Source organism: Malurus melanocephalus, unplaced genomic scaffold (assembly GCF_030028575.1).
Source record: "Malurus melanocephalus ecotype Western Australia unplaced genomic scaffold, MMel_1.1 scaffold_57, whole genome shotgun sequence".
Classification (NCBI taxonomy): Eukaryota; Metazoa; Chordata; class Aves; order Passeriformes; family Maluridae; genus Malurus; species Malurus melanocephalus.
In genome coordinates this window covers 1,081,382-1,109,233 of record NW_026623289.1, presented here as the reverse complement: position 1 = coordinate 1,109,233, position 27,852 = coordinate 1,081,382, and the positions used below count along the sequence as shown (strand labels likewise).

The 27,852-nt window shown below is 36.1% G+C and overlaps 1 protein-coding gene across 8 annotated transcripts in view; it reads right to left on the bottom strand.

The window, feature by feature from the left end:
- PPP1R13B (protein phosphatase 1 regulatory subunit 13B) overlaps positions 1 to 27,852 on the bottom strand; it is a 79,074-nt gene that overhangs the window by 21,076 nt on the left and 30,146 nt on the right. For 5 of the 8 annotated variants that reach the window (XM_057365703.1, XM_057365701.1, XM_057365702.1 and 2 more), the window contains exons 2-4: positions 21,798 to 21,945; positions 15,836 to 15,955; positions 14,301 to 14,368 (exon numbers count right to left, since the gene is read on the bottom strand). In XM_057365703.1, the coding sequence (XP_057221686.1) occupies positions 14,301 to 14,368; positions 15,836 to 15,955; positions 21,798 to 21,945 (336 nt within the window). Of the gene's footprint in view, positions 1 to 305; positions 712 to 737; positions 812 to 6,914; positions 7,039 to 14,300; positions 14,369 to 15,835; positions 15,956 to 21,797; positions 21,946 to 27,852 lie in introns of those variants that run through there. The other 3 variants (XM_057365708.1, XM_057365707.1, XM_057365706.1) reach the window with 3 other exon arrangements.

Sequence of the window (27,852 nt, the reverse complement as noted above, 5' to 3'; positions counted from 1 at the left end):
TAATTCTGTATCATGTAAAATAYAGATTAATTATATGATTAATGCAAATATTGGCATCTCCTTGAAGAAGCTATTAACTACTAYAAAATGTTCCATTTAGAAAGAGTAATGTCTAAAAACCTTTTATAAAYGGCAAAGCACAAGAACATGGGAAACAGTGATAATTAACCATTTAAATATAAACACCCTATGAGAAATCTTTTAATGTTCACCTCCCTGAATACCAACAAGTATCCCTTTCACTTCCAAGAGCTACACTATAYTTAGAACAGAAAATAGACAGCTGAGGAAACGTAGCACTGAACCTGTAACTTCACTCGCAGTTTTCTCCTTTTCATCCACATGGCAAAAGCAGTAAACAGAGCAAGCAAAATTCCTCTTCAACATCAAATCAATTCTTTTCAGCTAGACCGCTGCTGCTTTCAGATCTCCAGAACAGCACAGCTTCATTTTTGAAACAGCATCAAGAACACTGAATCCTTCTCTTGTCGAGATCTAGTTAAATCAATTAGTTTAGAGCCCTTCATATTAGTTGAATCTGCGTGCAATAATCTGTATGCAAACACCACCACAGAAAAAAGTCGGTCTCAGTCCTTCTYCAGAACCTCAGGCTATGCCAGCAAAGATACTGCTGCGTTTTCAGTTCTTTAATGAGGTTGTTGGTTTCCCAGATTCTTAAGTTTGTGCTGTTCCTGCTAGTTACTAATAATTCCATCCACGAAGTCAGACACACTCACCTCTCATAACAAACACGAGCCTATCACATTTAAGGTCCAGATCTCCTCCTTCCTCCTGGAGCAAGGGAAACCAACCTCCTACAGTACCGACTTCTGAAGGAGGTACTAAAAAGCCACTGCAAATACCTACTCCTCCAGATTCCAGAGATTCATTTGCTACATGGTGATACATCAAAGCAGACAGTTTTGCTGAATTGTAAATTTCTTTTCATTGATTCACAGCAGCATTTACAGAGATGAACTCCTAAATGAAATGCCACAGAGCAAAAACTGCTTTATTAGGCACTGAGGAAGTAATATKTATGTCTCATATAGACAAGAATAATTTACACCTATGTTCACCAATTTCTTAATATTGACAGGSATCTTAAAAAAATTGTATTTATGTTATTTAACATGCACTTTAAAAGGGCATGATGAAAGATAGAACTTGTAATGAACTGGAGTTTCAGCTTCTGACATCACCCTCCTACTACAAGCTAATATTTGACCATTTGATGATTAATATTTTTGAGACAGGTGAGATGACTTATACAGTAGTAATTAAATAGTTTGGGAACCAGTTTACAAGMAGCCTCAAAACAAATCAYACCTTAGGCATTTAATTAAGGAAAYGAACCTCCTTTAATATTTATTTCTACATATTAGTCTTGTCACCCTGAAAATTCATCTTCTTGTTCCTCCCTCCTTTCTCTACTGTTTAATATCACAAACTCCTCAGTCTACATGCTTGTGGGCTATTATGAATGGCTTACTCATTGGCAATTCACAATGGTAAATGAAAAATTGCACCTGAACTCAAAATATTTCTTTGACAAGCAGGATGTCCTGTAGTCAAGGGATGGAAGCAATAAGGACAGATTCCAGTGGTTTTTTGCCTTTAYTCCCAAAAGAAAACTCCCTTTTAAGAGGAATCTAATTATGTCAATATTAAAATAAAAACCCTATGAGACTAACCTTTTGAATAGATGATTTTTTAAAAGATGATAATTGGGATGGTCTGATTTTTTGCTTTTTTTTGCCTCCATGCTTAACCCATGAAGATACTTCTTTCTGATAATTTTCTAAGTTTGCACTAGTGAGAACAGTTACTTTAAAAATAATAATGAAACATACACTAAATTCACACCTGAGCCTGTTATGATTTCAAAACATCTTTAAAGGAAAAAAAGAAATATTCAAAAGCTTTAGAGGCCACCATAAGGACTGGCRATCTCATGCTTTGGAGTTCAGCAACACCCAATGTAAAGCATAGTGTGACCAATTAATTGAAAAAGAAAAGCAGAGTAGTACAAGAACTTACTAATAATTTCCTGCATRCTATCTCTGCGGATCTTTTTCTAGGTTTGCAAGAACCACTATGTCATTARCTTCTCTTATCTATCCCTTCCTTCTTTTTAGTTCACACCCATCTCCCACACAAGTCTTCTGAAGTTCCCTTCCCAAAACTCTTTACCAGGAACGACAGATTCAAGTACCTCAAGCTTCCTGAAACTGGCCAAGCTCCACCTTCTCCTGTGGATATTCTTGTATACTCAATCATGTACTATGAACTCTCACGTATTTTCTAGTTATCTTTCTATCATTTACCTCCATCACCTCTATCCTTACTCCCACATTTACTACTTCTCTTCTTGYACTCTGTTCCACCACTTTGTTCTGCTCTTGTCACAGTCAGAAGTGAATCTGAGGTGAAACCACCAACTGCCAAGGTCGACATAACTTAAAATGTGATCAGCCAGCACACAGAGTCMAAAAAGTCTGTGCTTTAGCTTGTACTGTGGAGCCCAGAAGAGCTGGTTCTGCTTTTGGCCATCAAAAGGGTGACCCAGAAAGTTTTCCTGCTTGTATCCCACTACTTTCAACCATCTATTAATTTATTAAAAAGTCAATACAGAGCAGCTCCTGAAGATAATGCAGCAGGGACCCCTGTAGCCCTGCTACACCATTTATTCTTTACATAGGCTGCCACTCTAAAACTGTTGTACAGATAAGGAACATTTTTGGGGGAAGAAAATACAACAATCCTTCTCTGAGGCCCTCCATACCTCACTTCCTGTGATGGTAAAGGTAACCATATCCTCAAGGAGAAAAAACGTGAAAGAAACATTCTTGATCCAAATGGGGACCACACCAGCACAATCARATGCTGGTGGGTGGGGGATACACACTCATCACAAAACCAAAACCCCAACGCCCCCAAAACCACAGTACTATTWGAGGCAGAAACTGCAACAGAGAGTGAAAAATCCAAGAAGAAACAACTTTGAGCTCATGAAAGAATTTATGCCCTTATGTGAGATTCATTAAGGAGATGTACAATTTGGCATAGCAAAAAGAAAATATCTTCACCACCCTAATAGGAGAGGACAGCAGAGGCCAGAAAGATACTGCAAGTTGCTCCTGAGAAGGCTTAAAATGGCTACATGAAAATGCAAAGTAAAGTGTATTTGGTTTTATTACACATAGTGAAAGACTCCGCTTTTCATAATCCATAGCACTTTTAAGTTGCTCTTACTTCCTAGGGCACAGGAGGGAATACAAAACTTCTCTCCAGACTAGGCATTTACCTTTGCAGAGCTGTCAAACCCCAGAAATCTATAGAGCTACATGACAAACAGAACTGACAGGTCTAGAAGTAGATATACGAGCATGTGGGCAAAAAGGGAGTGAAGTYATTACATAAACGAGCATTTTCCCAGAATGAAGCAGAATGACAACCATAAAATGAAAAGGGGTAGGCTGAAGTGCTCTCCAGCCAGCAAACTCCAGACTGGGATCAGTGCTCTGAGAATTGTCAGCCTCCCCAAACCAGGGAGCTGTCACTTCCTCTGCATTTCCCCCTCTGTGCAGCATTTACAGCAAAGGAACTGTTGCTTTACAGCAAAGCAACTCTGGCTGAGCAACTCCAAACTGCCAGAACAGGGAAGAAAGGAACAGCCTGCTTTGCCACCTGAATCTACCAAAAGACTTCCTAATTCTCCAATGCTAACTTGGACATGAGCAGCAGAAACCCAGACGTGTACCATCTTTGCCCTAAGCCTCATTCAAAATAATGAATCTTGTTCTAAACAGGCCAGTTGATAAAAAAGCTTTAAGGGCTGCTGGTGAGAATATCCAACACGCACCTGGGTACTTGTCCTTGGCACAACAGTAATGATGAGGAAAAAAGATGGAAGATATCTGAATTTATTACACCAATCCTGCATCAGAYAGGTCTTATGTCAAAAGTATGTGGCTTTCTTGTGCTCCCTGAGGTCTATAGGAGGAGAYAGAACATCTGCTGAAGATCAACGATTCAAACCTCTCTGCATTTCTGAAAYATATTGATCCTATATATGATCAAATTCAAGAATTAATAGATTTTTTACCACGTTTTCCATAAAACCTGATCTTAGTGACATGTACAACAAAGRCAACTTGAAAATCCTTTGTCTAAACTCATGTGTAATGCTTAAAAAGACAAAAGAAAATATCTGGTTTTATTTAAACTGAAATAGAGTTTTTGCTGATCTCGACATGGATGACATTATTTCCAGTTTAGTGGCTTTATCCACAGCTCAGCCTTGCATTTTTTTAATTGGGTCAGAAACATGCCGATAGCAGAAATCCATTTTAAAGAATCCAATGACAATAGCACGTGCCTTTTTTTAGCTTAATGGAAAYGAACAAGCTAATTAAACCCAGAAAAGATACCCAGAATATTGGGAATTAAAGGAAAATCTACCTAATGTGTGCTATCTCATGATAATAAAGTAATCCTGAAATTCACACCACAAATGGAATCGGGTAATTTTACTCCAAAATGCTAATAAAATAATATTGTGTCATGCAAATAAATACACTAGCAGTTTCTTACAATAAAGTTGCTTCAGCTGCATCACAGTTTGCTGAAAAATGTCACATTATCTGATAAAAATCTCAACCTCTCTCAATCTATACTATCTTGTTAGTAATTCCTCCAACTTGCTGATCTCATGAGTCATTCCATAATAAAATGTTTAAAGTCTACTCAGTGTAAGCTACAGACTCCAGATTTCCTGTTTTCTCATATCACTTTCTTAGTGAGGCWGCTGTCTATTTTAAGCAGAACAGCTAAGAAAAGGCAGAACTTAACAAAAATGAAAACAATGTTGAAATAGATTTTCAGAATTAGAAATGGATTTAAGCATATAYTGAACATCTGCTACATCTGAAATAGACTGTTTATAAATTACTTCTAGGAAACTAGYATCTGAAACTTGTTTATTTAAAGCACTACTTTCTTCCTTGTCCTTGCAGCCACTTTTAAACAGCCACAGAAATCTTAACCATGTCTACATTAATTTTAGTGCTGGCTAAAATACCCAGTAGCTGATTTTAATTAAAACATCAACCTCATACTCCTAAAAAAAGCATCTTAAAAGAGATTACGCATTMTTGTTGAAATATCAGTTGTGCACAAAATCACAGCCCTTTTTAAAACACCAATCCTCTTACTCATAGTGATTTTGAGTAACAGACAAGTTACAATACACAGTTGAAAAYACCATCTACATCCTTTCGAAATAGCCTTGAAACTGTATTTTTCTGGGTCTTTTCTAAAAGCAACACTTATTCTGACAGGATTTCTAAGGATGGTTAAGATGTACTTATCATTAGTCTGAATAACACGTTTAGCACTAATTCTGTGTTCATTCTTCCCTTAAATAATGGTTCCAATATGAAATTTTTCKGTGGTGATGTAATATTTTTCATATGAGAACAGCATAATAAAACAGTTCTAAAACACAAAAGCACTGAAAATAAGTATCCGGTAACTGAAAGACATGTTGTGACCTTAGTGTACAACTTGTACTTCCCATAAAACCAAACTGTCAAAAGCAGAAGTTGACCATGACATTTTGAAGTAACAAGCTTTTGATAAGGTCTTAAARTGTAAGAAAGATAGCAAATGCACGTAACAAAATCTGATTAACCCAGAATTTCAATTCAGAGATAAGGTGTTACAAAACCCGAGCTGGTTTGCATTCCAGTCATGTGACAACTAAACCCACAATCATTTAAATTAAAAGTGAGAAAGCTACACAGCACTTAAATAACATGTCCACCAAAGTGTAAAACTAACAAATTTTGAAAAGTAATTAGTTACCTGTTCACTATTTTCCCATCTAATTGCAAGAGAGCACATCTTTATTTCGCAGCACTGCCCGTCAGCTGTAAACATTTGCGATGCTTCAACACGCTTCAGCTCCATCTTTCTGCTGTTTTCTGTCTACACTACCGGTTTAACAGTTTGTTGTGAACAAGCCAAAACAACAACCATGCACATCTTACCAGTTCCTGCATGGTTTTTTGGCTCAGTGCAATCAATAGTAGGTAGGATGCCTTTTAATCTTACTCCAAATGGGATAAAGGTTTCCCCAAACTCTTTATCGATATGAAAAGCTGTCTCTCTGCATTCATCAGCAATCAGCTAACGGAAAAGGCTAGTGGATTTTGCCAGCAGTAAAAGACCTAATCACGGCAAGATCAAGCCAGCTGTCAACTATAATCAGCTTGATTCATTGCACTTTTCATATTCAATGGAAAATGTTGAGCAATACACAGTTCTTTCACGGTTATCAGGTTGAACTGAAAATATAAGAATATAGACAATTTCGCTTTAAAAAAAAGAGAGATTATTTGTTCCTTTGTATTTTTGTAGTATTACTACTGCTAAGCCAAAACTGAATACCAAAGAGATCAGGAAAATMATTGATTTTTGTATGAAATTTTACTGTTTWAAGTGACAGCAAATCATACCACCTGAAACTTTAACAAAGAGTTTCATTATTAACAAAGACTGCCTAAGATAAAAGGCAAACAGTACAGTCAGAATAGATACCACAATCTTATGCAAATAACCTTTCCAGTGTTTGCTATTTGCTTTTCCATACATAATTCAGCTTTTTCTTAAATCTTGCATGCAACAAGATGAATATATGAGGCAGCAATAAAGCTAAAGCATGTGTGCAATAGCATAAATCAAGAATCTGTAAGCCAGAGAAGACTGAAACAAGCCAAAATTTARATCTAAGAATCTTTAAATATTGAACATTGCAGAAAATACTAAACCCCATTAACAATTTTTTACATACCTACAAATTGGGATATTGTAGAAGATAAAACCCCAAAGCATAAAAAGCTGTAATTTACCTTGTCAAACTCACGAATGACATGCAAGTTCACCCTATCTTCCTTCTTTCAAGAAAGTAATTCGAGTGTGATTCAGTGCACTTATACAAGAGATCCAGCCAAATGGGTCTCCATAAAGGCACTGAAGAACTCTATGTCCAAGAACAATACAGTGACTATTCCAACTGAATAAAGAACAGACTTATTTTTAGCAAGSAAGTAAAGGTATGAGCTGTAGAGTAAGATCATCCACTAGGAATACGAGAAGAAGAACAAGTTCAACTCCCTTGCTCCTAAATTAGCCAGAGGGACTTTCATTTTTCTCGGCTTTGATCCGAGGAAGACTGCAGGGGGAACAAACTTAACAACAATTAGATCTGGAGGCAACTGCAGAAACAACAGAGAAATGGAAAGGCTCACTCGCCTGGGAAAAACATGCAGGTGGGAAATAGGTATGCCTGGCATCCAGAGGCAAGATGGACAGGAAAGCAAATGAACAAGTCAGTGAACATGGAAAGGTRTGTCAGAGAAAGGAGGCCACAGCAGCACTGCATAAGGAACACCACAGAGACCATGGAAAAGATGAGAGAAATCACTGATCTGCAAATGACACAGCTACATAAAAGACAGAGCTCTAAAGTTGGACTGAAAATGAATAGTTGGCCTTGCATGGACCAGTAGGGTCTCCTGCTCTGAACTGAAAGCTGCTCAATGACAGAGCGATAGTCCAAATTCTCAGACCTTCACACTGAAGCTCTCAGAGCTGTGCAGTGAATTTCATAACATGTCTCCTGCAAATATCTACAGAAWTAAAGGAAAGGACAAGTCCATCTTCCTTAAAATAATTTGATATTAAAGTATTTGACTTAACTAAAAATGATAGTAATGTGACTGCAAAAGGATACAGCTGTGACAAAGGGCATTGAAGTTTACAGTGCAGGTGTAAGGGCTGCACAGCAACACTTCAGAAAAATAACGAATCTATAAATAACATCYATGAATTAATGTGTATAATACTATACATCAGCTGAAACACTCMTTCTAAATTGTTCTAACTTTATATAAGGGCCAAGCAGCTCAGGATCTCTATGTRCACTGACAACTGGAAGCAATTCTTTACATGCTTCATTTAGTTAGAAATCTAGGGAAAAGAGTGAATTGTATTGCTTTATGTCTACAACACAAATGCAGGAAAATAACTACCATAGTTAAACAAACAAACATACAGACTTCTCCTCTTCCCCTTCCCATGGATATCTGCAACTAAGTATTGCTGTAAAACCACAAAGTCATGAGTGAGGAAAAGCAAAGCTAGCCCTATAAAAATTCGGCAGAGGTAGAGGCAGTAAATGGTGCAGTTTAGCTATTTTCTCCTCTGCAAAATGGGAACCCATCTGCTGGTTGTTATGGACTAGCAAACCATATATTCAGTTCCTGTAACTTGTTCCATAGAACTCTCTTTGTTGCCCAGAAGAGCAGSAGAACTACAGAATCTGTACACTGCAAGTGAGTGTGTGTAAATGTCTGTGTAATACAAGTCTCTGTACTGTGATTCTCATATCCAGAGCCATCTGAGAGATATCTCGTATCTAGAGTGACAAAGATTAAAAATTAGAGAAGACATGGAGGAAAACAGTCCTTTCACAATATTCCAAGTGGGTTCCAAKAATGTTTCCTGGTCCCAGCTAGTCAAACAATCCCTAGACTCCTCAAACCAAACTAAGTCAGATGTCAAAAGTGAGTATTAGCCATAAACTAATGCGATAATAATTAAAATTGTGACAGGAAAATAATCACAGTGTAAGTGCAATGAAACTTACGAAATTATTCTCATAAAATGTAAACATCTAGTGACTTTGTCCATTATGGACAGAAACAAATTTGACATTGCACATGACAAGTTAACACATTGTTTATGACAATCCAAATCCAAGAAATATGTGATCCTGCCTAATAAGTTTAAAAGAGGACTCAGTGGGAAGTATGAGGTCAAGAGTATTTGAATTCCCTAGAGTTTCATAGAAAGTCTTTCTGTGGGATCACAATTATTAGTCTTGTAGACATGTCCCCTACGTAACTACYCTTCACTGAGGTGTGAAAAGACTGGGATTTCTAGTCCAGCAAGAATTCAAAAGCTATTTGTGTGTATTAAAATTAGCTTTAGACTGTAATTTCTTTTTCTGCTTCCTAATTTAATTTTTTCCCCTTAAATCCTTTAGTTGGATTAGGTTTTTTTTTTTTTTATTTTTTTGAAGAGCAACATACTGCCAGCTGTCTGGAAAATGCTTCAGACAAAGAACTGTATCAGTCTGTGGAAAATCCAAACTCTATTAACGCTGACCTAGGAACTGAACTAGGAATTTGATGGTGCAGAAGGTTGCTGTAGGGGTATCAAAGCTCCCTCTCTGACGGAGAGACAATTTTCAGAATATATATCTTTGATGAGGGAACACCTCTGAGAGCAAGAATGGCAGACAAAATAACTTTTTGTCTCTTAAACAAAAGCAACAGAGAAAATTGCAGCAGAAAACTGGGGAAATTTTAATCTGCTTTAATTACCCTTTTATTAGAAGGTCAAAATGTTCCAGGAAGCTCATCTGAATATTCTTTCAGAAAAAAATACTTTTCTGCAAACTGTCGTAATTCTCCGTGTCTACATTGTTTTAAATCATCTTTTAATGGAATTATTTGCTTTGATTATGCTGTGAGACCCCTGCRTCTAGATTTCAATAGTGACATAGGTTTTTGTTAATTTTAAACAAATTTGTTTAAAACCTGTCTTATGTGAAYGGCAGCCTCTTCCAAGCACATTGTTAAATGTTACAAACAGAGTACTTAATACTTACAAGCTTATATTAAATTGAATTTGCAGTTCAGCTTTGAAGAACAACTTCTATCCAGACTAAGCTCTTTATCCTTCAATAGTTCAAATGAGAAACTTCAAGCAAGTACATCTAATGTATTTCTCATCTCTTGACTTTATTGCTTCTGTTAAAAATGTAACTAGTTTGCCTTTTTCCTCACAACTAGATTTTGTTGTATCTTCACCTGACAGCTTAAGGAAACTTTTCATTATTTGGTTGTGCAAGAATGACTTGTAAAAGTCACTTGTAAATGAACCCCCCTGACAAAACATACATTAGCTGTGTAATGGCTTTTTATCTGGTCACACTTGCATGGATCAAATGGTTAAAAAACTAAYGAACGATACATAATTCTGTTCAAGGATTTTGGCTCCACTTGTAAATCTATCTAAACTGTAAGTACAGACCTTGACAAGTCACACCACAAAAGCAGTCTAGCTTTACTGCTGTCATGATGGACTGGAATAGAGAGACTGCATGAGAGGGTATTTACCCTCTGTCAGCAACCATATGCTCTCTGAAATTAAATCAGTACTATGAGAAACTGCTTTGTTTGTACATTTTATAAATTTTTTAGCCACCTATTAATGGAATGTCCCAAAGAATTCCTTCAGTATAAGAGYTGACKGATACTAAAACAGTTAGATTACTTGTTGTAAGGTTTTTGCTAAAAGCCTGATTTGAGACACTTTAACAAACATAGTGAAGATGAGCTCTTTATTTAACTGGAACAAAATTTTAATTCTCAATTTCATCTACTGGTCACAGCTTCAAGACTAAGAAAATTTGCAGGAGTGTGTGTCTCCAGTTTGGGATGATGATTAAGTTTTCCTGCTCTACATTAGTTTCTTTTACACTAGTGTTAACACAAATTCTGTAGTGAGATAAAATGAGGTTCCACTTKGTATTTCTTGGCAAGGAGTACAAATTTCAGTCAACATCCATTAAGAAAAMGGCTTATTGACATAATTCTCTCTAAATCGAGGGAATTTTGGAACAGCAAAAATAAGTTAAAAAGAAAATKACATAGGAGACCACAAACTGACGTTTTATGCTCCCCCAGTAAATTATTATGTATTAAAATAATTTATATTTAAATTATTATTTTTATGTTTATATATAAGCAACTACAGCAACAAATATTTCTTCATATACAGACTCTTTTCATTACACTAATCTACTTTTATTCAGTCTAATACATTTGACTTCCATCATGTTCCTGTACCACATCCTTTTTTACCCCTGAGCTACATCTGTTTTCCTGTTCTCTCATCTCTGGAAATTTCTGGGTTATCTGATTACCTTTTCATCTGGACAACTGTCATCATCCAGTCAGTGCTCTTTCTGGGAGAGCACCATCTGATCCACGTCTCCTATGGATGACCGGCAGCTGCACCGGGATGGGGCTCCCCAATCCCTCTCCTGTCTGCCACTGACCCCCAGTGGTTTCGCCTGTATTTGCTCTGCCTCGCTGTTCACAYACTGCTGCTGATTCTGTGAAATGATGCTTGGATCATGCTAGGACATCTGGAAGCAAACAAGACCCAGCATTGAATGACCATTGTTTCATGGSCACTGCTCASAGAATCAAAGAATGATTTAGGTAGAAAGGAGCCTCTTGAAGTCATCTGGTTCAATAAGCCCTGATTGGAGCAGTTCAGACTGCTCAGGACTTTACTCAGCCAGATCAAAATTCCACAGACTCTGAACAGTCTGTTCCAATGTCTGTTACTCTCAATGATAAAACATTTTTTCTCATATTTATTTAAAATTCCCCTTGTTAAAACTTGAGTTCAGATCCAACTGTCTCAGTTACACAAGCAAAAGAAAGGAAGAGGAGGAAGAGGCAGCTGTTCTCAGAGAAGAGAATCCCTCTTGAGACACTGTCCAATCTCCCTGGCAAAAGGAAATGTTTAGTTATGTAAGCCAGATCTTYACATATCTTTACCTTTGTGTACTGGCAGAAAGAGATCAGGTCCTGATTACAGCATAATTCCACTTCCAAGAAATAAAGTTATAAACAAAAAGCAAACCCCAAAAGGTCACCTCCGGAATAAGAGCACTTGTCAACTCACAAAACCTCACGGAGTTTTTCCTTTAGACTCTGCCAGGCAGAATGCAAAGCTCCCAGATGAACACTTACAGGTAAGCATCCCTTTTACAACAATGCATGTTTCACTGCTGGAAGAGACTTAGTCTATTCTATTTTTAACTTGAAAGATAATCTAATGAAATTTAAGCATTTACATAATGTGATTTTAAGCTAACCATTATTTAAATAATTGCTGATCAAGCACATATAGTTTCAAAGAACCAAAAAAATAAATCTTACTGCGTTTGACAAAATGCCAATTAATAGAACCATCTATATTTCATTTAACAGATTGCCCACAATTTTTTCCAAGACTATTGATTTATTCAATAAAACTAACATTCATCCTAAAGTTTTCTATGCATGTCCCACTCGCCGCTCTACCCGGTATTAAGTAAAAAAAATCAACTATTTCATCATTAAAGCAGTACACATAATAAAAATATACCTGAATGCTGAGTATTTGGTAAGATTTGAGCTGTCTTCAATGTTCCATTGGTTTGTGTTGATTTTAGGGCCAGTCTAACATTCRGCATGCCAGCAACAATGAATAAGCCTAATGCATTACGTAAGTGTAAGCTGATTAAATCCTTGATCCTGAAGCCACCTCTTTTTTACCCCCTCCCCCTCTGATTTAAAATTTAGCATAATTGAAAATCTTAGTTTTTAACACTTCCAAAACCTAATTTGTACCATTTTTGGCATACACCCACTACAATTTTATATTACTACAACTCCTTCAGGTTTTAGTCTTTCTTCTATGTTAATMAACCATTTAATAATTTCTATAACTTCTATTTCCTCAACCTGGAAAAAGTCCCTTAAGTGATAAGTTCCCTAAAAAATGTTAATTTTGTGGCCAACTTTTGGATTTTTTTTTTTAAAGAGTACTGAATGGCATGTGAATGTACTGAATAGTGAAGAGCATGTGAAGAGTACTGAATAGCAGTRTTATTCAAGTTACCAGGTCTGAGCTTTACCCACAAAAATTCACAGCAAATTGAATTCAATACAAAGCCATGCTATCATGAAGATTAGCCCTGCCAAGAAGTGAGATTGTAAAGCATTCTGCACATGCCAGTCCTAATTTCTGAGTACATTATGTCTCAAATGTAGTATATGAGCTACAATGAAGGGGTAGATCAGGGAAGGTCATGAAAGAGTTATGTTCTCCCAGCACTTTACAGCACCATGATCTCACTACATTGTCAATATGACAATGGAAGCAGGATAAATGGATCCACGCTGCAGAGGATATTAGACAGTGTTCTCTACAGAAAAGGAACGTAGAAAGCAATACATGATTAACTGTTTTGAATAGGGGAAAAAAATTCCTTTCCCTAGGTCCACATGCCATACACAAAACAAGCTGCAATGAGTAGCAAACTGAATGAACAACTTTGCTGCTACATGCAAGTGTTTGGGAATTTTAGATGTTAATTATCAGGCAACTGAAAACACAGAATTGTTGAATCTGCGCAATTATTTTTAACATTTTAGTTATTTCTTTTATTTAAGACTTCTCAGCATGAAAAAATTGATTTGTTTGCTTTTAAACTTTTAGTGTTATTTTACTCTGATAAAAAGCCATATGCACATTTGAAAAGCAACAGYGCTTCACAGAGACAGTATAACTATGAACTGTTGAGTTCAAACGTTCTTGTTGAAATTTAAAAGTGTTTAAAAATAACAAACTATAGCTAGAGTATCTTTGTAAAGGCAGCAGAATGGTCCTAAGCAAATGAGAACAGACAGTTCTCTAGTATTGAGGATGAGAAAAGAAAGAAGACAGTATGGGCAGTTTCAGCTCAGGAATAGAAGGTTTTTAAGCCACGGTAATTTTGAAAGAGATGTACTGTGTTTTATGTGTAAAAGAGAAAATGTTCAAGCCAGGATTCACAGGTTGCCTATGGTATGCCATTTGTATCTAAAATCAAAAATCTAGTAATATGTTAGTCAAAAAAACCCCACATGTAGAAATTAATCAAGAGCATAAAAACAGTACAAAGAGTTGGCTCTCAGGATATGAAAGCTCTTCTACAGCATCTGAAAAATCATCCCAATCTGTAGATACATTCTCATGTTTCAACATATAAGGGTACATCATGAAACAATACAAGTGAGATAAATCAAAGAAAGATGTGTGGGCMGGCAATACAATTGTGAAAGAATGTGACTTGTTTTACTTCACACACACTGAATAAAACAGATTAGAACATGAATTAATACGACTCCAGAGCTTCTCACATCACAATTTCTTTCTAGACAGAAAATTCAGAGTAGTTGATAAAAAAGACACATTGTCCCATTCACTTTCTAAGAAAACCAAAACAAAACAAGATCGATATATTTGTTTCCCRTTCCCATCATGACACACTTGAAAAGTAGTAATTTTTAAAACATGAAGTAYTTGAGTGGTGTGGAACCAGACCTTTAGGATTTGTTACATACCCCATTCTCTGTACGTTTCTCCACAGGTATGTTTATGCCATTTCTTTGATTTTGGGCTTGACGTCCACCTAAAAGCAAAGTATCACTCTTAGTGCAAAGTTCAGTTTTCAACACAAATGGTTTTTACTCTTGAGTCTGTTCTTGAATGTTCTGAGAATTTTGTACAAGAATTTGTATAAAACTTTTACCTGTGAATTTTTATTCTGCTAATTCCAGGCCTTTCTTATTRAAGTTATTTTTTGTAAGCAGTGAATCAGCAGAAATAAAGCTTTTAYTTCACAGACTTACTCAGTTAAAAGTAGTTATGCGGCTCTATTTTCCTGACTTCTCTTTAGGCAAAGATCTCGGGAAGGGTAATGTATTCAAGTTTTGTATTTTGTGTCCATGAGAAGCAGTAGCTTCAACTGAATACATTATAAATTAATATAGTAGAGGAAGCTTTTCTAATTTCTAACTTTAAAACAACTTGAATCTACAAATTGATCTATAGGTCAATGATGAATTAAAAAGCYTTGAATGCACGGTTCAGAAGCAATGCTTTTCTTGTACACTGAAATTCTTTGGCTTTAGGTGCATCTTACATTTCTTAACATGCTTTCTCTGTGTACTGCCTAAAGGATAAAAGACTATTTTACAGATTTAATTAATACAAAATCCTCACATATCTGCTACTTCTACATTCAAAACAAGCAGGTACCACTTAAAAATAAGAGAAGAAACCTCAGCTGAAAGCAATAAGGACTCAGCAAAGGCTTGAAATCCTGTTGTTAAAAGTAGTCAGATTAGTTGAATGAGAAAGGATAATCTGGGCATGCAAACACATCTCACCCAGACACCTTTTCTGTCCTTCAGACAGTCTGACAGCCATTAAGTCTATAATGCATAGCCTCAAAACTCTTCTCATAGATTAAGTCCAGTCCACACCAGTAAGTTCAGAAAACTAAAACACTTCCATTTTTTTGTTCTAGTCTTGTAAGAAAGCCCACTTCATAGGACTCTGTTTCATATAAATGTTCCTCCTATAGAATCAGGTGGACCAGCAATTTTTTCAACATGCAAATTATCACCACTATAAAATACACCTACATGAAGAACTGGGAAAGTAACCTCAACTGGTGATATCTGTAAACTACATTTAAGTTTTTAAAGGAGGCAAAGGAGTTTACCAAAAGTCTTTCTCTCTGCAACTCAAAGAACAGGAGGTCAAAAAGAACCATTCCAACCATCTCAAGATGTAAAGACTCTCTCAATAAGAAAAAACTACGTAAAATCTCCACCCACTTTTCTGAATCCAGGTTAAGCAGAATACAAACAGATCCTGCTGTTACTTAATAGACTGGTAGAAATTAYTGTGAAGAAGGGAACTGGAGAACAAGAATAAAGGTGCTACTGAGGATGGTTCAAAATGGCTTAGATATAAGGAAGTTGTATTACATACAACCATTGAAGTTCACTGAATGAACTGACAACCAAACTCACTCCAGAAATCTTTTAAATATATTTCAGTAACAACACTACAGGATAAGTGTACTTACTCTGTTCATTGCTTTCAGCTGGTGACTCTTCATGACGAAGAAAAAATTTCACCTCTTCCCTGCGGGGCCCCCACTTCTGTAGGTGGTCATACATCATGTGATCAAAGGGTATGGGGCGCTCTAAAAGTACAAGACCAAAAAAACCTCATCACAACGCCTTGAAATTAAGCAGGGTTGTACAAAACTCTTATTAACAATCAGAATGTCCTTTTTGGTAGCAATTTAATCTATCCAATGTATTTTGTCTTACAGAAAGTCTGAGAAACAGGCACCAACAGACAYTGGATGCACAGAATTAAAAGCTGGCCTGTTACTGTAACACAGCTCACTGTTCCACAGCACTACAGAACCAGTTTGCAAAACCATACCTATGTTTAGGAACCATAATTTAGGAAACAGAAACTTTGCTCCCTATCCATACCAGATGAGTGATTTGTTCTACTATTAAAACGATTCATTCAATTTGAGCTTCTGGGTTTCTACTCAGACTAAAAGCCTTATCGTTATATTGACATTTCATCTCCTAAGAACTTGAGCAGGTACTCCCAACTCTTGAAACACTTTGCCAGACACTAACTTGCAGTATATGTGGAATTACTGGCAACTCCTTGAACAAACAGACCTGCTAAACAGTCGGTCTCTTTGCTTTTCCCCAAGAAAAAACACATTCTAAGAGTAATTATTTCTTCTAAATTTATCAAATATATTATTCGTAAGAGGCTGCACACTATATATTTCAAAATGAAAATACATTTAAGAAGACAAGTTTTTCACTATTTCCGTAATTATTGCACTTGCATGTATTACCAGATATTATTATTAATAAAATCTCCATTTCAAGATCTAATACTAAGTAAAGTGCCAAAATACATCTTCTGAGCAGAATAAAATTGTATTATATATTMTACTTTGTTGTTAAAAGCAAAATGCTCTTGGCCTCCAAAACCCAAACCACACCATCTCCTACCAGGAAAAGCACCACTAACAATTTGTTATCCATTTCATAATTCATCCATTTGACATGAGAAGACAAAACAATTCAAAGATATAAGAGAAATCTTGAAGAAAGCTTACGAAAAGCAAATCACAAACATACCTTTATGTACTGAAATTTACCCAAATTCAAATGCATTATGAGCTACATAGATGTACACATCCTTATACTCTTGAAATACTTAATTGCAATATTAAAGAACAAAACATTTTTTTATCAATTGTTTCACAGTGCATTTAATACAATAAACTGTCAATAATATTTAAGCATACAAGAATAAGGTCAGTGGCTTATTACTACTCTGTTCTTGAAAAGGTATTTTAAAAACATGATTTTCAGGTTTTTCAACTCCTAAAGTAAARTAAGGTTTCAAGTGCTTTGAAGCGTATCCACTAAAATTGCAGCATTTATCTTCTGAAGATCACTAAATGTAAAAATATTTAAGAGGTTTAGCTCAGAAGCTTTAGGACACAAGATATGAATCTTTAGGAAATTCTCCCAACTAGAAAAATTGCTAGGCAAACCCAGCTAGAACAGGGCTGGGCTGATTCTGGCATGGTGAGGAGTAGCTGCAGCTTCACTCCTGGTTGAGCTGGTCTCCCATTAAATGCAAGGCCCTGATGCCAGGAGCCAAAGTAAGGGGTTTCATTTACCTAATGCACCCTGAATAATTAAGACTAATGTTTTTCAGACTTGACAATGGAATGAAATGACAAAGATGTTTTCTATTAGTTTTGCAGCTCTTTCACGAAAGTCTGGAATGTTACCCGAAATGATAAAGAAAACAGGTAAAGTCAAAACAGCACCATCAACATCACTGAAACAAAGGAAAGAAAGATGGAGCAGCACTAATCATTCTGTGCAACCTGCCTGTGTGAAACAAATTCAGGAAACAAAGAGGAAGATGAAATGGACATTAGCACTTAGCACRAGACATGATTAGAATTGAACTCCCCATTTCTTCATTCAGTTTAAATCCTTTACATCTCTAAGAACTGAAAGAAGAAAGCATAATCATATATTTACTGTATAATAGTACATGGATATTTTCTGAAAATCCCTGTTCTTTAAGAACYAAAATCAAAACAAAACCAAGATAAATGCTAGTTAGATTTTTCCTGTTTGTTACAGATTCAAAAATATTTGTCAGTAATTGGTTTCTCAAAACCATTTCAAACTTAAATGTTTTCCTTTTTTTTCTTTTTYTTTTTTTAAGTTTAAACAKGAGAGCGTATTCWGAGAGCATGAAAAAAGAATGGGTGTAAAGCAATAATAAAAAGGTTGGATCCCCACAYTGGCAAYACATCAAACATGATGTAGAGAATATTTGTTTTCACAAATAATGAAGCAGAGAACCRTGATAAATACATATATCCATACTTATCAGAAAAAAAACTACCTTAGATTTTAAGTTGGATTAAGACTAAAATATTTTTGAGACATAAGCTATACTCCTTTCCTTTTTAAGTAAAAGTTTTGAGGATAGACAATTTTTAAGYATTCCAAAACAAAACACCCTGTAAATCTGAAACACAGATACTGCACCARTGTTTCAGAAAACAACTGCAAAATCCTTCTGGTGGAGCTACAAACCCACTACTTAAAAGTAAGTTTCAATCTTCAAAATCTGTTTTTATCCTGACTTCAAGGATCCTGTTATGTGTAATAAACACATTTATACCTCCTCTACATGAAACCAGAACAAAAAGTAATGGATATCCCCATAGGGGAATTYGCTGTAAAATTTGGAATGAGTCTTTCTCTGCTCAGGTTTGCAGAAATACACTCTGAGTAACAACTATTTCTTTCACACTSTTTTACCTCCATGTTAACACACATTGAGGAATACCAGTTATGACCAGTTCTGAAGGGCATTCCAGGTGTAAACGAACTGAATAATTCAGTACTGGGTGGATTCAAAGGTTGAAATCAATTYTCTCTCAGAATCACCACACCTGTCTTTCACCCTCCTTACTGAGGGCTATTTGGAATAACAGGGGAATGAGAAAGAAGAACATTCTGTTTTTTTCTCCTGTTACAGCATGAGAAATCCTTGCAAAAAGAGGAAGCCTCAAACTGACAAAGTACAAGGTTKTACCAAGTATATTGATATATCAGGCACCAAAACTACTTCTCATCTCAAGAAACTGGAAAGGAGAGGGAACAGAGAATGAAATACCAAAATYAAATGTGGATAAACCAAATGCTTAGGCCATGCAGCTCTCAGAAGAATCAGTTCCTTAACTCTAAAGCAAACACCTAAACTGTTTTACAACTCTTGTGAAGCCCTCAACCATTTCTTTGTCACACAAAAGCAAACAGATAAAAGCTACAATAATAAATATATTTTCCAACAGCTAAGATATTGTATTCTTCCTCTGCATTGTAGAAATCCTACATAATTTTTGGAYTTTAGTAACATTTTTCTGGAAGAAAAATGATCTCTAAATCCTCTAAAAATAAAATGAAGTGTTTTTCATTTACTTGTACATACATATACAAAACAGGAAGACTATTAAGAGAGACAGTTTTTTGTTAGAGCAATAGAGTTTAGAAAGGTTTTTGGGCATGCAAACTGTTATTTGTACCTGATAATAAGATTACAGTCCACAAGCCCCAATGCTTTGAATTTGAATAGACACATAATATTCAACTGGGCTACCTAAAAGAAGCAGAGGCTACCTGTAGAGCAGAGGAGTTAAGCACATTCACACAAGGCCAGGTAGACTCCTTTCTCATGTGGAGAGAGGTGTAATTTGTCATTTGTGCCACATGGAGAGACTGCCAGGAAAACAGACCACTTATGGTGTGTGACTAAACCTAATGTGTTTTTTCAGCCTGTGATTTGCTATATTAATTCTTGCTTTGAATTTTACTTTCCAAAATGTCCTCAGAAAGAACACTTGCAGATCTCCTGAGGATAAGGGTGAGGGATCAGAGACAGTGTAACAGTAGAGATAAAATATGCTTTTCCACTGGCACAACAAGCAGCAGTTTTATTGCAAATTGCTTCACACTTCCTACTCAGAACCATAGTTTAAAGTTTGTTGTTTTAACTGTCACATTTAACTGTTCATATTCTTGTTTTATACATCAGATCTCTGCTCCAGGCAAAATTATTTTTAAAAACTTCAGTGGAAAGAGTTCAATTTAGCTGTCAGAAGCAGCAGAAGGAAAAATTATGGTATTTATACCCAGGTTGTTCCACTGAGAAACCTACATACCCTAAACTTCGGGTCAAGAAGCTGAGGTGACAGGTTTTGTAGCAGAACAATGACATAAATGTTCGTGCTGAAATTCCTGTCAGAAAGCCTTAAAACCAAAGTGCACAATACTTTTTTTGCTGACACTACAGGCCTATTAGAAAGACAACACAAGCAAGTGTTTTTTCTTTCATTCTCTCCAGTATTTTCTGTTCTATACTTCCAATGGAATAGATCTATACAGTTTTCACCTYGGGAATTTAGCAAGTGAAGCTACCTTAGTGAAAGCACCTTCATGTGAGTTTTACAAAAAGCTTGGAGCCAACAACAGCTGGAAGCTCCAGGCAGGCCTGTGCTCCTACACTTAATGGCTGTATGTAGATCTCCACTTCAGAAAACTGGGTGAGCTCCAGWGCTCCAAATTAACAGAAAACAACCAGATGAAATCAGTCATCTCTTTGTTCTATTCACAGCAATATCAAGATCGCCACTGACTTTCATGGGATCAGAGACAGATAATTCTCAGAACTGATACCCATAATTTTGTCTTAGTCCCTCCATTGCAACTTCCTGGTTAAGTTATATTTCCCACTTTATAGAAGCTTTTAATATTAGATATCTAACACTTTAAGAAACAAAGTATTACACCCGCAGATAAAATACTCTCTCAATCTTGAAAATTATCATGGAAAACCTAAGGTTCAAGGTTAGCAAGGTGTAAATGTTCCAGGATGATACTGTGGATCACTTTTCCAGTTTYGAGTCACACTTTGAAGCTAGTTGGCAACACTCTTTCCTATAGTTTTTATGAAGTACACCTTCAAAGTATTGTGAAAGCAGAAGAATAAATAATACCATGTATGTTACACTTTCACAGAAGAGTGATTGGAAAATATTAGGGATATCTGAGTGTTGTTAAAGTCTGCAGATTCATTTTAGAAATCTGTGATGTACTTGGAATCATAGACTCCATAATCTAGATTTCCAGTTTGAAAAAGTTTTAACCCTTCTTCAAGGTCTATTTTTAAAGACAAGTCTTCTAACCAAGCATATACTGACTTTCTAGTCCTAGAATTACAGGTATACAGTTCTTAACCTTTCCCCTGTTCACYCTTGCCTAAACTCTGAGCTTTCATCCAGGTAAGAAATGACTTCTTGAGATAACCTTTCCTTTTATAAAGTCTTAAAACAGTTTTGAAAAAGATGAGGCATAGTTTTCTTAGGAGGAAAATATTCTAGATTGCCAATATGTAAAATTTCCAAAGGCATCTGAATAATGTCTGTTGTGTCTGTCTAGCAAAAAGGCCCCAATCAAAATAAAACAACTCTGCAAAATTAAGCATTCAGTATCAAGTCCTCATGACCTCATCAGTCATACAGAACAGTCATACAGAACAAATGACATCAATCAGGGGTCACTTCAGCAACTAAGAGAAAAGAATGGGGTACTGGAACTAGGTATCTGTAAGGTCCCTCCCAACTGAAACCATTCCGCGATCCTATTCTATGGTTCTATGAACATGTCTGTTATCCTCACCCATTTTATCAAATGCTTCATGCTGAAGAAAAAACAGAAAAGAAAAAAGAGTCAAGAATTACATTAATCTCTACAGTTATTGAATTACCATGCTTTATGTCAAAGTCTACTAGAAAAAGAAACAACCAGGGTACGATATGTAATTGAAATAATTAATATTGAGAAGTCACKCTTTTTGTATAATTGGTACACATATTAAAATCCATTTCTAGTGAACATTTTACTTACCATTTCCACGCCATACTTCAGCCAGATGGCAGCTTCCTTCTCCAGGCTCTTTGCAGAACTCCACTACATCGCGACAGGTTGTTTCTGGTGTAATTGGAACTTCTGTCAGTATCTGCTCATTGTTGCTCAGAAACACGGTTAATATCATCTGAAAGAAATAAAAAGTAGCAGAATATTTAAAAAACCAAAAATAAGATTAAGGGTAATTTTTTTTCTCCTCAGTAAATGGAAACATATGCCTAGGATTGGTTGTCATGTTCCGAATTAGTTTTCAGTTTCTTTTTGACAAAGATTTAGTCCTTCATGTTCATTTTTTTGACAGTACATTGAATTGAYGATTATTTTTAATAAAAGCTTGAGTTGACATGTTTTAGTTCTGTCTGAAAATAAGGCTGGGAGGAAAAGAACRTATTTCAGCTATGTTAGATACTTGAAATCATAGCATTTAAATGCTGAAAATGAATACATACTCTGGCAAAGTAACCAGAAGCTTCAGGATGTACTCAAAGACAAGTATTCCTAAAATGTACTAAATCCTCTGAAAGACACATGACCCTAAGCTCCTGTTTAAAATTAAATGAATAATTTTATCCATTCTCTCTGCACCTTAATTCCCATCTATAGTCACAATACTGTTCTGTAAACTCATGGGGATGAGAAAGAGAGAACACGATGTTTTAGAAGGCAACAGATACCATAACAATAAGTGTCCCTAAATAACATGATAAAATTAGTAACTTTGCCTGCAAAGAAAGTTCTTCCACATCTTTCCCATAAGTAAAATCTGGCGTCACATTGAATCTAACAACASCTCTTCATTAAATGAGCACTCTCCAAGTAAATAAAAGTTATGCTTCAATTTGCATAGGCAACTCTTAAAAACATTCATAACACTTTTATCTGTGGGGCACATACATCAGCCAGACTGGAGACTTACATTAATAACAGCTAGATACCGAGAGAAAGCAGTCTGTCTGCTTTAGAAATAGACGCAGGACAAATTCCAAGAAAGCCCAGGCTTCAAGCTCTSAGTCTCGTCAGTCCTCCAGGCTATTTCAGTCCAAGTTTCTACTCTCCCTCAGCCTGCCAATTTTGCATGCTGTGTCCTGAAGTTTTCAAGTACCTACACTTCAACACAAGAAGCAGTCAACCAGAACTGTAAATATAGTACAATTCACCCCCGAGTTTTTCCAAGAGAAGCATAAAGGAAGCCATAGTAAAAGCTATAATACAAGCTGGAGGAAGCTACGGGATGCAGCCAACAGATAATAATGAAAGTACTTGTAACCACCTACTGTAAACAGCTCAAAGCATTATTGCTCCTCCAACAGAAGATTCAGACATAGTCTCAATATTCAGTGGCTGTGGAACCTTTTATAAAACAAATATCTGATGTGGAATCTACTAGTGGAATTTGACCTCCTATTTAAGATGAAAGAGTGACATCCGTGAACGCAAACCAACAGGCTTAGAAGAAACCTTAAGAGGTCATCTAATGCAGTCTCTTGGCCTCAGGCAGGATAAAGTATACCTGTATTATTCTGCAGAGATGCTTGTCTAACCTGTTCTGAAAAGCCTTTCATGATGGAAATTCCATCACTTCCCTAAGCCATCCACCCCAGAAATCCAGGATTCCTGCGCAAGAGGAAGTTTCTTAAAGTCTAGTTAGTTTTCCTTACCACTATTTAAACCCCCTAGTTCTTCTAGCCACAGGGGTAATAGAAAACACTTTTTTTYCCTCTTTCCTTTTTTCCTCTGTAGTTAAATTTTAAGAACTTGCAATATGTAAGTAAATTAAGTAACTTAAAAACCACCGGTTTAACGAAGTCATCAGTGCCAGTATTCTAAACAGTTTCCCCATAACATTTTATAGCAATTTAAAAATAAAACCCAAGCTTCTGAATTTTTGAGAATACCAAGAGAACCTGGCTTTACTGCCTCCTAATTATCCGGGTAAAAGACCTGTTTTCTTGGTATGAAAGGATATATAGAATGCCTTAACATCATGTGATTTTACACGGTTTCCAAGTTTTTATTTCCTTATTGCTGTAAATGTAACACTGACCCAGAAAACTTGTTTCATGTCTTCAAGATTATATATCTACTTCTACAGATAGACTGAAATAGAAAGGAAAGCCTTGTAGGTGTTCATTATCCCATTTATCTCAGTCAATTCTCCATCTCCATAAATTCYGATCTCAAGCAATACATAAACTCACAGTACTCATGGCAACACGAGGACAAAGTTTGCTGCACCTGAGTCACACAATTTCCCTCCCTCAGCTGAGTGCATCAGTATTGTCTTTGCACAGCGTGTCACAGTTTCAGCCCAGGGAAAAGTATCTCACTAATGAGGAAGCAAGGTGCTGCAGCCAGCTATTTGCATAACACTCCTCAATGAAACTTGACAAAGAATTTTTTTAACAGGTTGTCTGAGTAATACTAAAGGAACTGAAACACTGTGTTGCAAAACAAATATCCTGAAACATATACAAGAAGACACAAAATACTGAACACTATTAATATATTGCAATATTAATTAGATTTTCAAGCCAGTGTCACAGGTGTCCCTTTTTGTGGTGGGAATGGATTAAGACTCAGAGATAYTATACTGTGATAAAATACAAATAAGCATTGATGGAGCCTGGAAATTTGTTGCTGAAGAACACAAGTGAAGCATACATGAGAAATAGCTAAGTATACCCATTGAACTAAACCAGTTTTATAAAAAAAAACATTCTTAGCCAAAGATTAGGACAGAGGAGAACTGATAAAGTTGATTTCTAAATAGGAGAAGCTGAATAAAACCCATCATGTAAAATTGTGATCATAACCATTTTCTAGCATTTCTTTGATCATCTCTCAATTCACTCAATTGTTCATAGCTTTTAGTATCTGAACACAATGTCAAATAAAAGGATCAACATAACACTCAGGAGCAAATCACCTTGGATTTTAAATCATGTATTTTTTCACCAGAAACATCAAGCTCCAAACCTTACACTTCCTATTTCTCTCCCTCTACGACTCCTGCTAAAAGACCAATGGCTTTTTTATTCCAGCTTTCATGAATTCCCATATCTTCTCACTTTTTTCTTTTTAATCTTCCTGCAAACTCTAGTGTATCCCATGATATTTCAGGTCTTTACCATATCAAATAAGCTACAGCAACCCCCCCAACCTGCTTTTGAAACTACTGTCATCTCATTTCTCAGCTGACRAATGACCTCCTCCTAGGACAGACTTGGAATCAGTACTCTACCCAAATCTTCTCTGCCCAACAGATCCTTGTCTAATACTTGTATGTGYTCCTCTTAGTTTAGTGCCTCCTCTTTATCTATTCCCTCTTCAAACCATACTTCCTATATTATTTAAAGGACACATTTTATCATCCCTGCAGCATCTCAAGGAGGCAGAAAACACGGATAAATCTACCAGACTGTTTTCCTCAATTATTATCTCATCTCTTTCTACAGCTGAATAATGTCACYTACAAAGATTTCGATAGGCATTGCTCACAAAGATGACAGTTTTATCTATCTAGACCTGATCTCCTGCTAAGGAAACTGAAATGCTGCAATCTTCAATGGACTCCTATGAATGCCTAGCTGTCAATTCAAGTTCCACAGTGCTACAACAGTTCTTAGTCATGTTTCTCCTATGATGTCTTAGATTTCATTCATCATAATACACACGTACCCATCACCCTGAGCTGCAATATAGATATCGTTGACACAAACCGTTTTCTCAGTCTCACGTCTCCGATCTATTGCTACTTTTCCTGTACCACATGTAAAACAGAGAAAGGTGGGTTTTTTTTTTTTTGTCCAGAGAGTGGTCCAGCTAATGCTCTCAGTTTGAAAACTTACAAAGTTTCCCAACTTTTCACCGGTATGCCTTTCTCAGTCATGACAACTACCACCCTTCATGCCTACAGCCTTGACACAGTTGCCCTTCTGTATCAGTCMTCATAAGCACAATTTATTTGGTTTCACTTCCCCATTGGGAAGTGTAATCTTTCTTATCATTTTTCACACTTTATCAAGAGATTTATGTCAAATTGGCCCTACACACCCGTTTCTACTCTCCATGTAGAGAGAAACAAGTGGTTTTATGGTTTCTTCTGTTTTGTTCACCATGCCTTACATGCACCTGCAAAGTGGCCTCATTATTTCCCTTGGAAATCCTCCTTACCACAACAGATAAAACTCCAAGTCATTAATACGCTGAAAAATGCTGCTAATGAGGTGATAAATATTGTTTTGTCTCCTTAAACTTCTGTAACCATCCAGTTAACCTCTTTCTTCATCCCTAACCAAGATTCCACGAGCTGTGCAACAGAGATGCAATTCAACTGGTCTACCACAGCAGAGATCCCACAGGTCTACGACTAAATGCCTTACACACAACTACACGGAAACAAATCATCTTTCAAATGAGTCTGATGACCTTTGTTCTAAAATGAGCTTGGTCAGGCTGTCCTAGAATCCACCTTGACTTCACTGCTTGAGTTTGGCTACTTCAGCGGCACTCCCCTAGTACAATATGCTAATTACTAGTGACTGGAATAAAACTAGACCACCTCCACAAAAACAGCTGGTGTAGCATGTTGATTCTTAGCTCAAGTTTAGTCTAGAAGCCAAAATTCCAACTGCTGAACAAAGTCTTTGCCTCACTGTTTTTCCACAGTCCTACTGAAAAAAAAATGCAATTTTTTTTCATCTTCACCTAGAACTGGAAAGAAATTAGGTATGCATTTAATTAAATCCTCTTTAACACTACATCTCACCCAACTACTACCTTATGCTATCAGGGCCTGAAATGCTGTAACTTAAGAAATAAATTGTACACCCACACCTCCACTGCCTTATGCCCAGACTAATTTACTTAGTCACAGAGCTGATATTAATATTTATTGTAAAAACAACAATACAGTCCATATAAGTAGGTATTTCCTGATACCCCACTTGCAGCAAATTGRGTTATTTAACCTATCAGAAAGACACCAGACAAGTACTACTTCAGGACATGCTGAAACATTAGAACTGAAAACAAGTTTACTTTCTTACAGTAATATTGATGTATGCAACTAGAAAAAATAGTGAGTTCTCTGCAAGCATCTCWCAACAATTTTAATAACTTTTGCTCTTGATTTTGCTAACTTGGGAGTCCCAGTAGTTTGCTATATTCACAGTGCTACTACAACAGTTTTAACTAAAAATTCCAAATCCATCTCTTACTGAAATGGCACAGCCCCAWCATTCAAATATAAACTTGGAGTAAGACTAAGAATTTCAGCTACTAGAAAAATCGTAGAATAAGAGGCAAGCAAAATGTGAAGAGGTAAAAAATCTTCCCTTTGGTGATGAGCTATAAAATATGCACAACTTTGCAGGTGGAATGGTTGGAAAAAATTTACAAGTTATTAATTATCTCATGTAAGTTTGATTGCCTGGAATTCATGCCATTATATAAAAATTTCCATCCGCTACAGCTGYAGAAATTATAGTTGTACATTTCAARCATTAAAGCAGAGTTTTAACTTTTGCTGTAGTTCGAACATAGCTCCTTTTTATGATTATAGACTGATTKAGGTAAGGCTTTAAGCAATTACATTAAAAAAATACTATGAAATTATAAATTCAGAACTGTTTGAATTAAAGCCATCTAAAGATACTTTCTTGACTCAAGTCACATGTATTTTTTATACTTTTGAGATTTCAGAACAAACAAATCCCAAATAAATCTCTGACGTTATTATTGCAAACCACAGAAAAACAGTAGCAAGATTAAACAATTTCACTTCTCTGTATTAACATTTAAAATCCATCTAACCAACAAGCTATCCACCAGCATGCTTTTTCCAGTAATTATTTACCTTCAGAATGAAGCCATTACTTTTAAAAATGAATCTGTTGAAGAATTTCTTGCAGTATGCTTATGAGTCGTATTTTAAAGAAGAGCATCAAGACAACAATTTTTTTTATCAATTACTGTGATTTTCAACTGGMGATTTCTTTCCTCTAACATCTTCTTGTTCTGCTTTCCCATATAT